At 38.0% G+C, this 15,504-nt stretch overlaps 1 protein-coding gene across 1 annotated transcript in view; it reads right to left on the bottom strand.

The window, feature by feature from the left end:
- Nucleotides 1-15,504, bottom strand: part of Col5a2 (collagen type V alpha 2 chain) — a 139,834-nt gene that overhangs the window by 31,550 nt on the left and 92,780 nt on the right. The window contains exons 13-23 of the mRNA XM_055616744.1: nt 9,671-9,724; nt 8,707-8,760; nt 8,089-8,133; nt 7,578-7,631; nt 6,354-6,398; nt 4,503-4,556; nt 1,798-1,896; nt 1,642-1,686; nt 757-855; nt 318-371; nt 50-157 (exon numbers count right to left, since the gene is read on the bottom strand). Of these exons, the coding sequence (XP_055472719.1) occupies nt 50-157; nt 318-371; nt 757-855; nt 1,642-1,686; nt 1,798-1,896; nt 4,503-4,556; nt 6,354-6,398; nt 7,578-7,631; nt 8,089-8,133; nt 8,707-8,760; nt 9,671-9,724 (711 nt within the window). The remainder of the gene's footprint in view (nt 1-49; nt 158-317; nt 372-756; nt 856-1,641; nt 1,687-1,797; nt 1,897-4,502; nt 4,557-6,353; nt 6,399-7,577; nt 7,632-8,088; nt 8,134-8,706; nt 8,761-9,670; nt 9,725-15,504) is intronic.

Genomic DNA, 15,504 nt, shown 5'->3' with positions numbered 1-15,504 from the left:
ACACATATGGGAGAGGAAAGGAAGACTGAATGTTGTTATTCAAATTTACCCTTTCTCCCATTGGTCCTGGAGGACCAACTGTGCCAGGATCGCCTCGAGGACCTCTTTTGCCTTCTTCACCAGGTGGGCCGATGGGACCCTGAATTCCATGTGGCCCCTATTAAAACAGAAGGGCAGGCTTCAGGAAGGTATTCTTTAGCTTAAAGTTAGGAAACTCATCTAGTGAAGTGAGCAAAAAAAATTTAAAGAATGTTAATTACTTTATCCCGCTGTTATTAAATGGTTGTACTTTTATCATTAAAATAATAAAGGCTTACTGGTTCCCCCTTTGGGCCAGCTTCTCCTTTGAAACCTGGAACTCCTGGATCGCCCTAAAATAAAATATCAATGGTTGAAAGACGTGGGGAGATCTGCCAACCGTCCACTTTAGGTACGATGAATAGGCAGCTGAGTCTCTATTAGATTAGTACTAACATGAAATGCAATACTTTCTGTGGGGGTGTGCATGTCCATGTGGAGTAAGGGTACTTGGGAGAAGGTGACTGGCACTGTAATCCTCCCTAGTCCGAGGACTACAGGCATGTTTCTCCATGCCCAGCATACATATAAAATAGCAATTAATGGAAAAGGAGGTCATGAATTTTGAAAGACAGCAAGGAGTATATGGGAGGGTTTGAAGGGAGGAAAGCAAAAGCAGAAATTATGTAATTACGCTAAAATCTGAAAGCATTTAAAGAGTAATATAAGAGACATTACCGGTTGTCCTCGGATTCCCTGTGGTCCAGTGCTGCCCTGAGGGCCAGGAGAGCCAGGAGGCCCTGACAAGCCAGGGGGCCCAGAGGTTCCAGCAGAGCCCTACCAACAGCAAAGGTAACATGATGAGCACAGAACTTGACAGAATTTAGAGCTGAGGATTACATCCCTTTGAAAATCACCTGACAACTTGTTTAGGGAAGACGCTTAATTCTCATTCAGAAGAGAAAACAGGCTAGACACCAGAAGCAGTGAAAGCGAGGGAATAGGATGCTAGCCTACCACAGATGTCCTCTAAAAGACTCCACCCAGCAGGGGATCGAAACAGATGCAGAGAATCACAGCCAAACTTTGGACAGAGTTCAGGGAGTCTTATGGAAGAAAAGGGATATAGAAGGACCTGGAGGAAACAGGGCTCCCAAAAAGGAGCCCAACAAAGCCATAAAAGTAGAACCCAGGGATCCTGCAAAGACTGATGCATCAACCAAAGACCATGCATAGAGAGGACCTAGACCCCTGCTCAGATGTAGCCCAGTCTCCATTTGGGTTTCCTAGTAAGAGGAGAAGAGATAGTCTTTGATATGGACTTGGTTGCCTGCTCCTTGATCACTTATCCCTGGTGGAATGACCTAGCCAACTCACAGAGGAAGAGGATCCAGGGAGTCCTGGTGAGACCAGATAGGCTAAGGTCAGATGGTAGGGTAGGAGGACCTCTTTTATCAGTGGACTAGGGGAGAGGGATAGGGGAGGAAAAGGGAGGGAGGAAGGGTAGGGCCAGGAGAAGATGAAGGAGGGGGCTACAACCAGGATACAAAGTGAATAAATTGTAAATAATAATTATTATTACTAATAATATGAAAAGCACCTGACACAAATGCTGTTACTTACTGTGGGGCCTTTGGCACCAGGTGTACCATCAGTTCCCACTGCTCCCTAAAAAGCACATGAAACACTTTTTGAAATATTAAGCTACCTACGACACATTTGATAGTATAACAAAAAAGCATTTTTCGGAGCTAGCTCTTCCATATGTTAGGCACTTACGGGAAGACCATGGGAGCCGGCTGGACCAGGAGGCCCAGTTTCACCTCTCTGCCCCTGAGGACCCTCTGGGCCTCGGGCCCCAGTAGGGCCTGCTTCTCCCTAAAGGGATGGGAAAGATATGTTAACTTAAATAAATCACTAGTATTGTGGTGTAAAGATGATTGCATATTTGGTATTCTTCATTTTCATTTTCTAAATACCTGAAGCTACTAAGGGCTTGTTTCTTTTCTGTGCAAACCTGGACATTTGAAGTCCAGCCAGGACTCACACAATTAAAGCTTGATTGAAATATAGAAGGTAGCAGGAGATTTCCAAATGTACCCACAATCCAATACCATTTTGTAGCTAAAATTTGTTGTAAGCTGAATAATTCTTTAATAAGTTAAACCCACCATAAAATTACATGTGAAATTTCACACTGTCATTTAGAGACAAGAAATAGTTTTCTTTTCATAGAAGCAATATGAAAAATTGTTTCAGATGCAAAATATGTTTTTACTTATTAAAAGTTCATTTACTGACCTTCAAAGAAACATTTATTCAATAAGATAGAAAACACCTGCTTTGGAAGTGCTAATAAACTTGATGACTTCTGGCCACAAAAACAAGGAGCCAATGCATGAACAAATAAATAGCACTTTCTTTTCCAGGAATAAGAGCATATTAAAATAACAGTATTCATACTGGAGCAAAGGGCCATGTTAACCTTTACTTGAGTCCAAGATGATCATCAAGATAGCAAATCCAAATGCAACATATTCAGTTAACTTTTGTTTCATAAAAAAAATTTAGTATGTTTCTTCTTTGCAATTTTTGAGGCACATTTGTACCACAAGTTTTTCCTATGTTTTTCTGAATTCAAGCTTGGCTCCTGTATTTTATCTTGCCTATCATGTATCTACATACATCTAATCTTAGAGGAACTAAGAAAACTAAAATTGTAAGCTCTAGGAGGTTAATCTATAGTAAAAAAAACATATGAAATTCCTTCCACCCTAAGCTGAAATACATATGACTACATGTGAAAGTTGATCCATATATAGCCAGAAACTATGGTACAGTCTTAGAGAAATGGCTCAAAAGCAGGGACCCGGGAATTTTACGATGAGAAAGTGAGAAGGCAAAAACAGTAAAAGTTCTGAGGTATACACAGCTCACTGCATGTTTAGGTTTCATTAAAAAGGAATCAATAGCTAGAAATGAGAACTGCCAATGTTCAGGGCAGCAGGGCAGTTTCACTAGTAACTAGTGGTGTAACTGACTAAAGATGATGAACTAATGCCCAACCAGAGGCCGAGTGAGCAGAAACTGCTTCTGCCATTTCACAGACCAGGGCTCAGCGAGGAGTACCCTTTTGTTATTTTCCTAACCAGAGCTCAGTTTGAGCATGGAGGTCTCAATGGAAGCATTAAATGTTTTCTATGTTTAAATAAGGACAGGAGGGAGATTGGGTCAAGAGGCAACAGTATGAAAATTTGGACTTCAGAGTTGGGGTGTAACAATTGTGGATACCTCCGTAAGTGTGAAAGACCATAGGCTTGAACCCCAAGGTCAGAAAAAGAAGAGGATTTTTAAAAAGGAGAAAGAAGAATGGCTAGTATTATGGAAACATGAATAGGGAAAGGAGGAGGAAGGGGAAGAACAGAAATGCGGGCTTTAGAGGGGTGAGGTCCTAAAGGAACAAAGAGGTTCTCAGTAAAAGCAGGGACTAGTTACTGACATGACTTAAGACTTCAGCTTAGAGCTTCCAGCCTGAAAAACAATTTGACTAAATGATTCTCACATTCAAAAAAAAAAAGAAAAAAAAAGAAAAAGAAAAAAGAACCAATTTAAAACAGCAGCTTCTTTCAATTTCTAAATTCAAATTCAGTATTAGTATAGCTACTAAGAAGAAGCATGAACCTACACTGTATTGCTGGATCATGAAGGATTTATGTGAAGTATTTATACAGATTATCACACTTAATCTTAAGACAGAATTCTATTATTCTATTGAAAAATGAGGCACAGAGAAGCCCCTGATGGGCCGTGAATGTAGTTGTATTTGCAAGCTGAATTTTGTAAGGAAATATTTTTCAAAATAAAGAAAGTTCCTGCTTCTGGAGCGAGAGGAAATCATTTCCTGTGCCTCCTAAATGAGAATTAGTTATTTGTGATTTAGCTAGTATAATTGCCATGTCCTCCTACTATAATCTTTGACTCTCTCCCAAAGAGCTGAAAGAAGAAGTTGGTGACACAATGTAATCTGCACAGAATGCTTTAATCCACTCCCACAAGAAAAGCCAAGTGTCCTGTCTTTGTCAGGGCTTGGGCAGGGAGGGGCAGAGTAGTGGCCAGCATGTTATGACAGAGCAGCCTTTTTTTTTTTTTGGCAAGTTCTAATTTATTTTAACTTCATATTGTTTAAAACAGTCTGCTATTGATTATTTTCCACACTCTATCCAAGAACAGAGTGTCCACTCAGTTCAAAGATGCTTTTCCTTACAGCCATTCCAAGAGTCTGTCTATAGAGTCCAATTATATGGCCTTAAGTAACTTTTCTGTACTGGCACATCATATTACAGCTTTCATTCTTTTCTTTCTAAGTTCTCTTGCTTAAGGACCATGAACATATTGCTCTAGGCTCTTTCTCTTCTTAAGAATAACTCCCACATTCTTCAATTACTGAAATGCCCTTCATTCATCAAGTATGGTTACTAACTTACCTTCATTCCAGGATTTCCTGGAAAACCAGAAGAGCCAGGTATCCCAAGGGGACCCTAAAGAAAAAAACCATAGTAAAGTAATCACATATTTTTAATTAATATACAATAACAGCATTTTTCTTTTCTTTTTTTTTTTTTTTTTGAGGAAAAAAACCTGCATGTACACCTACATGCCACAAGAGGGCATCAGATCTCAGTATAGATGGTTGTGAGCCACCATGTGGTGGCTGGGAATTGAACTCACGACCTCTGGAGGAGCAGACAGTGCTCTTAACCGCTGAGCCATCTCAGGCCCCTTTATTTCACTTTTATAAGTAATAAATTTATCTTGTGGAGATGCTTGAATTCACTTTCACTCTTTCAACAAGAATAATATAATTTCCATAGGCTATTTAGCCGTAATACTATTATATTGGCTATATTAATTGAATAACCATCTTAACTGTAAATGAAACATAGCACCCTTTTGGAAACCAAGGTACCGATACTATAGAACTAATGAAGCAGTAAAAATTATGCAGTTTGATTTTAAAAGCTATACATGAATTAATTGCTTGACAGCTCAGAAAAAAATTATGTAACTCAACTATTAGAAAGAATTGGTTTTCTTTTGTTATAGAGGTATAATTTAAATCTTTGGCACAATAAATGTAAAGATTTATATCCACTGCAATTCCGTTTTTACATGAGCTGTTGAGATACCCAAAGGATCTTAAAATACCTATGGAGAGAAAAGGAATGGGTCATATATACATGAAGAACTGCAAGGAAGACAAAAAGAGAGTGACATGTCATAAGTTGATGAAACTGAAGAACTATGGATTTGTCTTGATGAACATAGATTCAAAAATTCTCAATAAATGCTTGTAAACAGAACACAGACATGCACCAATTTCAGTTAAATGCCGTGGTGTACCCAACTCCTTAAGCCAGAAAACCAACGAGTAATTCGACTTTCTTAGCTCCAAAATATGTGATGGACGTCCCTTCAAATACAACATTTTATGTTTACAACGTTACAGTTTCTTTATGGAATGATCTGCTGCTATTCATACTCTGTCCTGACCATTTTCGTCCATCCACAACATCAACCATCAACAGCTGATGCTCTTTCCAGTCATGCCTGCGCTTCGTGCTGCAGAATGGTGTCTCAGTACCGTGACAGGAAAGAGATGAGGCATTGCACAACATAGCAGATGGAAGTGTGTGACCAAGTGCCTGCCTGATGATTCGCTTTTACCCTTAGTATTTCCTTCTTTTTTTTCATTTGCTGATTCCATAGATGGAATTACACTCATGCCTTTTGTTTTGTTTTTGTTTTTTAAAACAGGGTTTCTCTGTTTAGTCTTGGCTGTCCTGGACTGACTTTGGAGACTGGGCTGGCCTTGAACTCACAGAGATCTGCCTGCCTCTGCCTCCCTTAGTGCTAAGATTCAGGCGTGCACCACTAGGCTTGGCCACTCATGCCTTTTTATATATCAGTAACTCAAGGATTTTATTTGATAATTATTCCATTTTACTTCTTTATTTACAACCTTTACCTTTCATAGGCTTAAGCACATCCTCTCTGTGTTCCTATATTTCAAATTCACTCTATGTAACAACATTAACGATAGTATTATACATCTATATTAATTAATATATCCAGCTCTGAAAAATAAGAACTGTGCTTTTGTGTTTTTATTCCAAGTGTCTAGAACACAGTGGGTGTTCTGTAAATGTCTACACAAAATAAATAAAATAATGAATAAGTAAACAAATAAATAAATAGATGAAAATAAATAATGATTAATGGATTACAAATAAAAAATGGAATTATTAATTAGTTACTATGAAAAGAATACAACTCACCATTGGTCCAGGTTTTCCAGGCATACCGTGGGCACCTCGTTGTCCCTAATTAAAAAAAGAGAGAGAGAATTTAAAAGATAAAAACAATTGTGTCTTCCACAGTGGTTTTTTTTTTTTTAAAGAATTCTTTTATCTCTCACACAAGTTTCACTGAAATTTTTGAAGAAAATATTAAGGCTGACTAAGAACAAGTGAGACTGACCTGATGGCAACAAAGCAGAGAAGGTACCAGTAAACACACTTATCCTCGTATCATTAAAAACAAGCAAACAGAAAACACTTAAAAGTCAATACTTAGAAAACAGATCTAAATTTTCCTTACTTAACTGTTTCACCCTGTGTCATGTAAACTTGGATACAATAACAGTTTGAGCATCTTGGCCTTTTACTGACCAGATTAACTCTGAGGACAGGGCTTTCGCAAATAAAGAACAACAAAAATAATAACAGAAGAGGCAAAACAATAATTAAGTTCAAATAGATTCTGTGGGATTCATGCAGGTCTCTATTAGGACAGAATCTCTCAGAAGAGTCCAGCCGGAGTAGGACCTGGTGAAGACTGCAATTGAACCTCTCCCTGGAAATGTCATCAGCCTTTCCCATTGCTGCTCTATCCTTGGTCGTGTCTACAGAGGCTGAGAACTCTCTGGGGTCTCTTGTATTGGGAACACCATCTAGCTTTTTCTTTTGAAGTCTGCTTCCTTTGTTCATTCTTTCATGGCTATACTTTCTAACTGTCCTTCTTCAATTTCCCATATACAAGTTACAGCTTTCAAGTTTTTGTCTGGGAAAACTGTCCCATGGCCTAAAGTCCACTGGTGTCAAATGTGCTACAAGAAAGCAGACTCTGAATTACACAGTTTAAGCTGGATTCCCCACTGACCAGTTAGCAATAGATGGTGGAGAGACCATCCTTGCTTGTGGTGGTTGTAACAGCAGAGTAAAGGAATGAGCTAAGCATGCAAAGGGTATCTTGGGCATTTAGAAAGGCTTAATAGAGAACAGACCAAAAGGAAAATGGTGACTGACCTGAGGAAGGAATGTTCTATGAATTCTCATCACAGCTTTCAGAATGTCAGGGCATACTAGCTAGTATTTCAAACTTGAAGTTTATTTCAAAATAAAAAATAATCCCATCATAGAGTTATATGCATATTCAGTAAAACATAACTGAAAAGAAGTTGAACATAGTTCTCAGTAAGTAGATGGTTCCAGTGTACTTACAGGAGCACCTTGTGGCCCAAGTCTTCCCCTCTCTCCTGGCATTCCTCTTGGTCCCTACAAGTAAGATAGAAAAATGTCTCCTCAGGCATCTAATATAAGTTCTAGGCTGATTTTATTTTACTGTCCCATCCAATTTTGACATAATATAAATAAAATAAAGAAAACTATGAAATAGTATAATTGATATAAAAAGGAACATTGAAAGGAGTAAATTCAATGTGAAAATCTATGGAGATGCAAACCCTGACACAATAGATTACACTTAACCTGGATTTTAAAAGCTAAGTAGGTAAGAGTAAATTTTTGTTACTGTGCTAAAAGTAAGATTATTTAAAAGTCAAGAGAAGCAGTGAAATCCTGGAAGGACAAACTTCCCATTAAGGTAGCAAATGCTATTTGATTGCGTTTCTATCAGCTACTGTTCAGGGTGTCTTCCCAGATAATAAATGCCGTTTTACTCAAACAGTTTATTATTATAATCTGAAAAATAAAAAAAGAATGTGATGCTTACCAGAGGGCCCATGGCGCCCATTGGACCAGTGGGGCCAGCTTCACCCTAAAGCACAGAAGAAAAAACGTCACAGTGTGAGAGATCTAACTATAATTACCAAAACGCTGTATGTATGTATGTATGTATGTATGTATGTATGTATGTATGTATGTATGTATGGTAGGTATGATTTTGAAGTCACAGCTTCAGAAAGGACATTTGAAAAATGTGCTTTCAAAGGAAAAAAAATTCTATCTTTTCTTAAAATTTAAATGAAAATTTAATCACCAAAGAAATAAAGTCTAAAGCTGGAGATTTAAAGAGGTTGATAAATTGACATCTCTGAGCAGTGGGTACTTATTTGTCTAACATATCCCAAATAAAAATTTTAAAATGTTAAAAGTAAAGAGAAAAAATGTTAAAAGTAACTAGATTATTTAGAAATAAAATAGAAACTTAGAAATAAAAATTTTAAAACCTTTTTTTCATGCATGTTCCTTGATAGAACTGTGCTATTTTCTCTACCTATAGAAACAACTCTTTGGGGGAAGAAAAAATGGCTAGATGGTCATTTACGTGAGACTTCCTCTTGTCTATATTACCACCTCTTTAGTATCATACATCAAGTTGAACAAATACCTTAGCACCAGTTGCTCCAACTTCACCTTTGGGACCTTCAAGTCCTTTCTGTCCCTAAGAAGAATAATATAAATTTATGAATATTTCTAGCTTTCATCAGTTTAAAAAAAAGGCATAAAAGAAGAAAGACCTAAAAATACATTTATATAAAGCCCCTCATGGAAATAAGTATTAAGTAAAACCATTGCTCACAATATTTCTAAAATTTCACAAATAATATTCTCAACTTAAAGCATTGATCTTCAAAAATATGTGCCTTCCTGGAAATTTAATCTATACTACAAAAAAAAATTACACTGATCCTAGACAGATTAGAGTTTATATAGATATTTTAAAAATGCATGCTTAGGTGGGGGTTATCCTAGAACAAATCCCCAAAAGACACACAAAAAAAATGTTATTTGATATCTAGTACAGCAACATACATTCTGTGAGAATTTCAACTACTCAATAATTGAATGCTGGCCTTGTTTTTAGAAACGTAATTTGATGGAAGACAGACAGATGGCACTGACATTCTAACACGGACACATATATAATAGAGGGCTGATGATAGATTATGTTTATGAGCACTATGTTTACTAGTGTTGATTATATTAAGTCTTTAAAAAAAACTTCTATTGCCTTCCAAGTTGGGTCTTTTTTAACCTACTTTACTCCACTTTAATCAAGTCACTCATTGCTGTATATAATGATTATCTCTTTTCCTAAGTGCATATTTATTATCTAAGCTTGTAAGTCAGAGACACTTCTCACGCACAATGATATTATTTCATGTAACAGAGTATTTCTATACATAATTATATGAAATTCAAAGAGATTTAGGGTAGCATTATGATTTTAGTAATGCAGAGGAACGTTGCAATGACAGGCAATGAAAGGCAGTTGGTACGGAGAATTGCAAAGGTCTATATTGAATTTTTCCCAGGCAACACTCAACAAAACAGAGAATAAGACAACTTACTCGGTGACCTTTCAGGCCTGGGAGACCAGGAGCACCAGGGAAGCCTCTCGCACCCTGAGGGGAAGGTACATAGGCATGTTGTGGTTAAGTAGAAATGACCTAATATGCCCCACCACCACCACCACAAGACAACTGGCACATCATTCACACCAACATACTAATAAGAACATGACTGTATCTATAGAAATGTTGCCAGGGAGATCAAAACTACAAAGGCAAGCACACCGATAGAAGCAGAAGCACAACACACGAAGGTGTGTATTAAAGAGCTAACTGCTCTTCTGGTGATACTTCACTGTCTTCTGTCAAGGAATAGGTAAAAAGGAACTAAAACTATTCGTGGACCAATATGTGCAGTGTGTAAACTGACTAGGTACAGGCATCAGGAAGAAACTCCGAAGGGGGCATTTTCATGTCCATTGAGTTTCATCTGAGGCGGAAGAGAAGATGCCCTCGGGAGCAGCAAGAGAAGGGTCTCCATTATTTTTATTGTTGTCTGAACATTGGCAATGGGATGAATAGCATAAAATGATCCTGATTTTAAATAGTAAGTGTTCGAGACAAGCTTTGCAGAAGTGATGACTGCTTAAAAAGTAAATAAGGCAGTAAAAATATCCAACAGAAAAGTTAGGAAATGTGAGGGTGCCATTGTGTCCTGACTCAAATTTTCTGTTTTTGCTAATTCTATATGTATCTTCCATGCAAGCACATTAAATCAAAAGAATAGAAACAAAACCACAAACCAAACCTAACTATATAACTATTTTGAAACAATATTTAAGGTTTTTCCATATACTTTTTAAAAAATAATAAGGACTCAGTCACTAAAACATGCGAGCATTCCTTTTGCTGCATGGATTTGGTTTTGCATTGAATTCCCATTACCATTGCCATCAGACGGTTACATACCCTTATAGCACAGATTGGTGCTATCAAACCACTGTCAAATTTCAACTGCATTTATTAATCATCAAATTCCTAGCACTCAGCCTATGCTTGGTTGGTGAGCAATCAATAAATAATCATTAGGTTGACAACTGACCATAGAAAAGCTTTGATGACTCAGAACCTCAATGCTTTCACCCACCTTTTCAAAGAAACTTCTCCTGTGAGCACTTACAAAAATCCTTCTACTTCACACAACATAGCATTCATTCACTATTTATAGAATGAATGAATAAGCTACACAATTAAAAATCAGATGAAGAATTTCAGACCTATCTATCTTATGAACATTGACACAAAAATACTCAATAAAATACTCGCAAACCGAATCCAAGAACATGTAAAAGATATCATCCACCATGATCGAGAAGGTTTCATCCCAGGCATTCAGGGGATGATTCAATATACGGAAATCCATCAATGTTATCCACCACATAAACAAACAGAAGGGAAAAAACAAAACAAAACACATGATCATCTCCTTAGATACCAAAGAAGCATTTGACAAAAATGCAACATCCATTCATGTTTAAAGTTTTAGAGAGATCAGGGATAAAAGGCACATACCTAAACATGCTAAAGACAATATACAACAAGCCTATAGTCAACAACAAATTAAATAAAGAGAAACTTAAATCAATCCCACTGAAATCAGGGACAAGGCAAGGATGCCCACTCTCTCTGTATCTCTTCACACTTTAAGTCCTAGCTAGAGCAATAAGACAGCTAAAGTAGATCAAGAGAATACACACTGGAAAGGAAGAAGTCAAAGTATCACTATTTGAAGTATACTTGAGTGACCCCAAAAATTCTACATGAGAACTCCTTCAGGTGATAACACATTCAGCAAAGTGGCTGGATACACAATTAATTAAAAAAAAAAAAAGGTAGCCCTCCTGTATACCAAAGACAAAAGGTCCAAGAAAGAAATTAAGGGAACAACACCCTTTGCAATAGCCAAAAAAAACATATAGTACTTTGGTGTGACTCTAACCAAGCATGTGAAAGACCTGTTTGAGAAAAACTTCAAGTCTCTGAAGAAAGAAATTGAAGAAGATAGCAGAAGATGGAAAGATCTCCCATGCTCATGGATTGGTAGGATTAACATAGTGAAAATGGCCATCTACCAAAAGCATTCTACAGATTCAACTCAATTCCCATCAAAAGACCAACACAATTCTTTACAGACCTTGAAAGAATAATTCTCACTTCCTAGGGGAAACCAAAAAACCCAGAATTGCTAAAACAATCCTGTACAATAACAGATCTTCTGGAGGTATTTCCATCCCTGATCTCAAGCTTTACTATAGAGCAACAGTAATAAAAACTTCATGGTACTGGCATAGAAACAGAATGGTGGATTAATGGAATCGTAAGACCCAGAAATAGAGCCATACACCTACGTATACTTGATTTTTGATTTTTGAAAAAGCCAAAACAACACAATGGGGAAAAAGAAACCATATTCAACAAATGGTGCTGGTCTAATTGAATGTCTACATGTAGAAAAATGCAAATAGATCCATACTCATAATCCTGAACAAAACTAAAGTCCAAGTAGATCAAAGACCTCAACATAAAACCAGACACATTAAATCGGTTAGAAGAAAAAGTGGGGAAGAGCCTTGAACTCATTGGCACAGGAGACAACTTCCTGAACAGAACACCAACAGCACAGCCTCTAAGAGCAACAATCAATAAATGGGACCTCATGAAACTGAAAAGCTTCTGTAAAGCAAAGGACACTGTCATCAAAACAAAACGACTGCCTACAGGTTGGGAAAGGATCTTCACCAACCCTTTATCTGACAGAAAGCTAATATCCAGAATATATAAAGAACTCAAGAAGTTAAACACCAACAAATCAAATAATCCAATTAAAAAATGGGGTACAGAGCTAAACAGAGAATTCTTGATAGAGGAATATTGAATGGCAGAGAAACACTTAAAGAAATGTTCAATGTCCTTAGTCATCAGAGAAATGTGAATCAAAAAAACCCTGAGATTTCACCTTACACCCATCAGAATGGCTAAGATCAAAAACTCAAGTGACAACACATGCTGGAGAGGATGTGGAAAAAGGGGAACCCTCCTCCATTGCTGGTGGGAATGTAAACTTGTACAACCACTTTGGAAATCAATCTGGCACTTTGTTAGAAAACTGGAAATAGTGCTACCTCAAGATGTAGCTATACCACTCCTAGGCATATATCCAAAATATGTTCAAGTATACAACAAGGACATTTGCTCAACCATGTTCATAATAACCAGAAGCTGGAAACAACCTAGATGTCCCTCAGTTGAGGAATGGATACAGAAATTGTGTTACATTTACACAATGGAATACTACTCAGCTATTAAAAACAATGAAATCTCAGCATATGCTTCTATACCCTGCTGGGTTGAGTATTTCAGAGACCCTCTGTGGTAGGCTCCTGTCCCATTCCCTGTTTTCTCCCTCCTCCTCTCATTTGCCTTTCTGAATGAAGATTGAGCATCTTACCCAGGGTCCTCCTTCTTGTGTACAGATTTTAGTATGATTTATATTATATTATATTATATTATATTATATTATATTATATTATATTATATTATATTATATTATACTATACTATACTATACTATATATTACTATATTATATGTCTAATATCCACTTATAAGTGAGTATATACCATGTGTGTCTCTCTGCTTCTAGGATACCGCACTCAGGATGATCTTTTCTAGATCCCACCATTTACTTGCAAATTTCATGATTTTGGCAGAGTGCAGGAAATCTTATGAAAGAAGCAGGAGAGAGAAAGACCTGGAGGGAACAGGAGCTCCACAAGGGGAGCAACAGAACCAAAAAATCTGGGCATAGGGGTCTTTTTTGAGACTGATACTCCAACCAAGGACCATGGAGATAACTTAGAACAGAAGTAGCCCAAGGCAGCTCAGTGTCCAAGAGGGTTTCCCAATAATAGGAACAGGGACCATCTCTGACATGAACTCAGTGGCCTGCTCTTTGATCACCTCCACCTGAGGGGGGAACAGCCTTACCAGTCCACAGAGGAAGACAAAGAAGCCAGTCCTGATGAGACCTAACAGAGTATGATCAGATGGAAGGGGAGGAGGACCTCCCCATCATTGGACTGGGGGAGGGGCATAGGAGAAGAAGAGAGAGAGAGGGTCGGATTCAAAGGGAATGGGGGAGGGGGCTACAGCTGCGATACAAAGTGAATAAACTGTAACTAAAAAAAAATAAAATAAAATAAAACAAGGAAATCATGAACTTTGCAGGGAAATGGTGGGAACTAAGGAAGATCATCTTGAGTGAGGTAACCCAGAAACAGAAAGACACACATGATATATACTCATTCATAGGTGGATATTAGCCATATAATATAGAATAAACGTACTAAAATCTATACTCCTAAAGAAGCTAAACAACAAGGAAGACTCTAGGAAAGATGCTCAATCCTCAATCAGAAAGGCAAACGGGATGGATATCAGAAGAGGGAGAAAACAGGGAACAGGACAGGAGCCTACCACAGTCGGCCTCTGACTCTACTGATTGATATTTCAAAGCAGAGGCTGAGACTCATAGCCAAACTTTGGGCAGAGTGCAGGGAATGTTATGAAAGAAGAGAGAGATAGAAAGACTTGGAGGGAATAGGACTCCAAAAGGAGACCAACAGAGACATCGCTGGGGGCCCTGCCAAGACTGATAAAACAACCAAGGACAATGCATGGAGAGGACCTAAAATCCTGGCTCAGATGTAGCCCATAGACTCAGTCTCCAAGTGGATTCCCTAATAAGGAGAGCAGAGGCTTTCTCTGGAATTAATTCAATGACAGGCTCTCTGATTACCTTCCCCTGGGGGTGCAGCCTTGCCAGGCCACAGAGAAAGACAATGCAACCAGTCCTGATGAGACCTGATAGGAGAGGGTCAAATAGAAGGTGAGGAGGACCTCAGTTATCAGTGGACTAGGGGAGAGTCCTAGGGGGAGAAAAGAGAGGGGGGCCACAGAAGGAATACAAATTGAATAAATTCTAATAAATGATAATAATATTTTTTTAAATCAGATGATATGATAAGAGCAATATTTTTGTAACTTCTTGCAAGGGAAATATTTTTTTAGTGTCTTGAGAGTAGTAGACTAAAGATGTACTAATTCTCTCTGAAGAGATGAGATGCCACTGTGTTGTTTTTTTTGTTGTTATTGTTGTTGTTTGCTTGCTTGCTTGATTTCCTGGCACCCTCTCTTTTACTGAGATATATCTCCCTTCATCCTGAACAAGCAACTCAGTGTACACTCATCCAAGTCTATTAGGAAATAACTGAGCTGTTATTTCAAATAATTTGTTAACTTCAGCTTTTATGGTTGTGGGGAAAATTCCCGTGTGATTACGTGTAAGAAGGAAATGAAGTACATGTACTAACACTCATAAAGAATGCTCATTCTGCTGACCCAGGGCTGTCATCACAGCACAAGCGCTTGCTGTTGCAGTGAGCTTGCAGAGTGCATCTGTGCTGTGCTGGCAGAGTTCCTGTCCTCCCCATGGAGATACACTCCATGAACACATGCAGGAGTCAAAAGGTCACAGCAGTTTCCAGCCTGAACTGGGTGGAAAAGGACATCTGTCCTCGTAGCTACACCTCATGCCTTTGTCTGCATTTATACCCCGGCTGATAGGGTAGCAAAGGAAAGAGAAAAGGAAGCTTGGGTGTTGGTTTCACAATTAAAACTGTGTTATCCTTACAGCTCTATAAATCCCAGTTAAAGATCAACATTCCTATGTTAAAAACACAAAAACCAGCAATGAATCTTACCAGTTTTCAGAAACTGAACAGGGGGCCTTGCAGTATTGGTGGTTGGAGTAAGTATAGCAACATTAGCGAATTAT

Source organism: Psammomys obesus, unplaced genomic scaffold (assembly GCF_907164565.1).
Source record: "Psammomys obesus unplaced genomic scaffold, mPsaObe1.curated_primary_1811, whole genome shotgun sequence".
Lineage (NCBI taxonomy): Eukaryota > Metazoa > Chordata > Mammalia > Rodentia > Muridae > Psammomys > Psammomys obesus.
The sequence above is the reverse complement of the archived record's forward strand: the minus strand, read 5'-3'. Positions and strand labels throughout refer to the sequence as shown.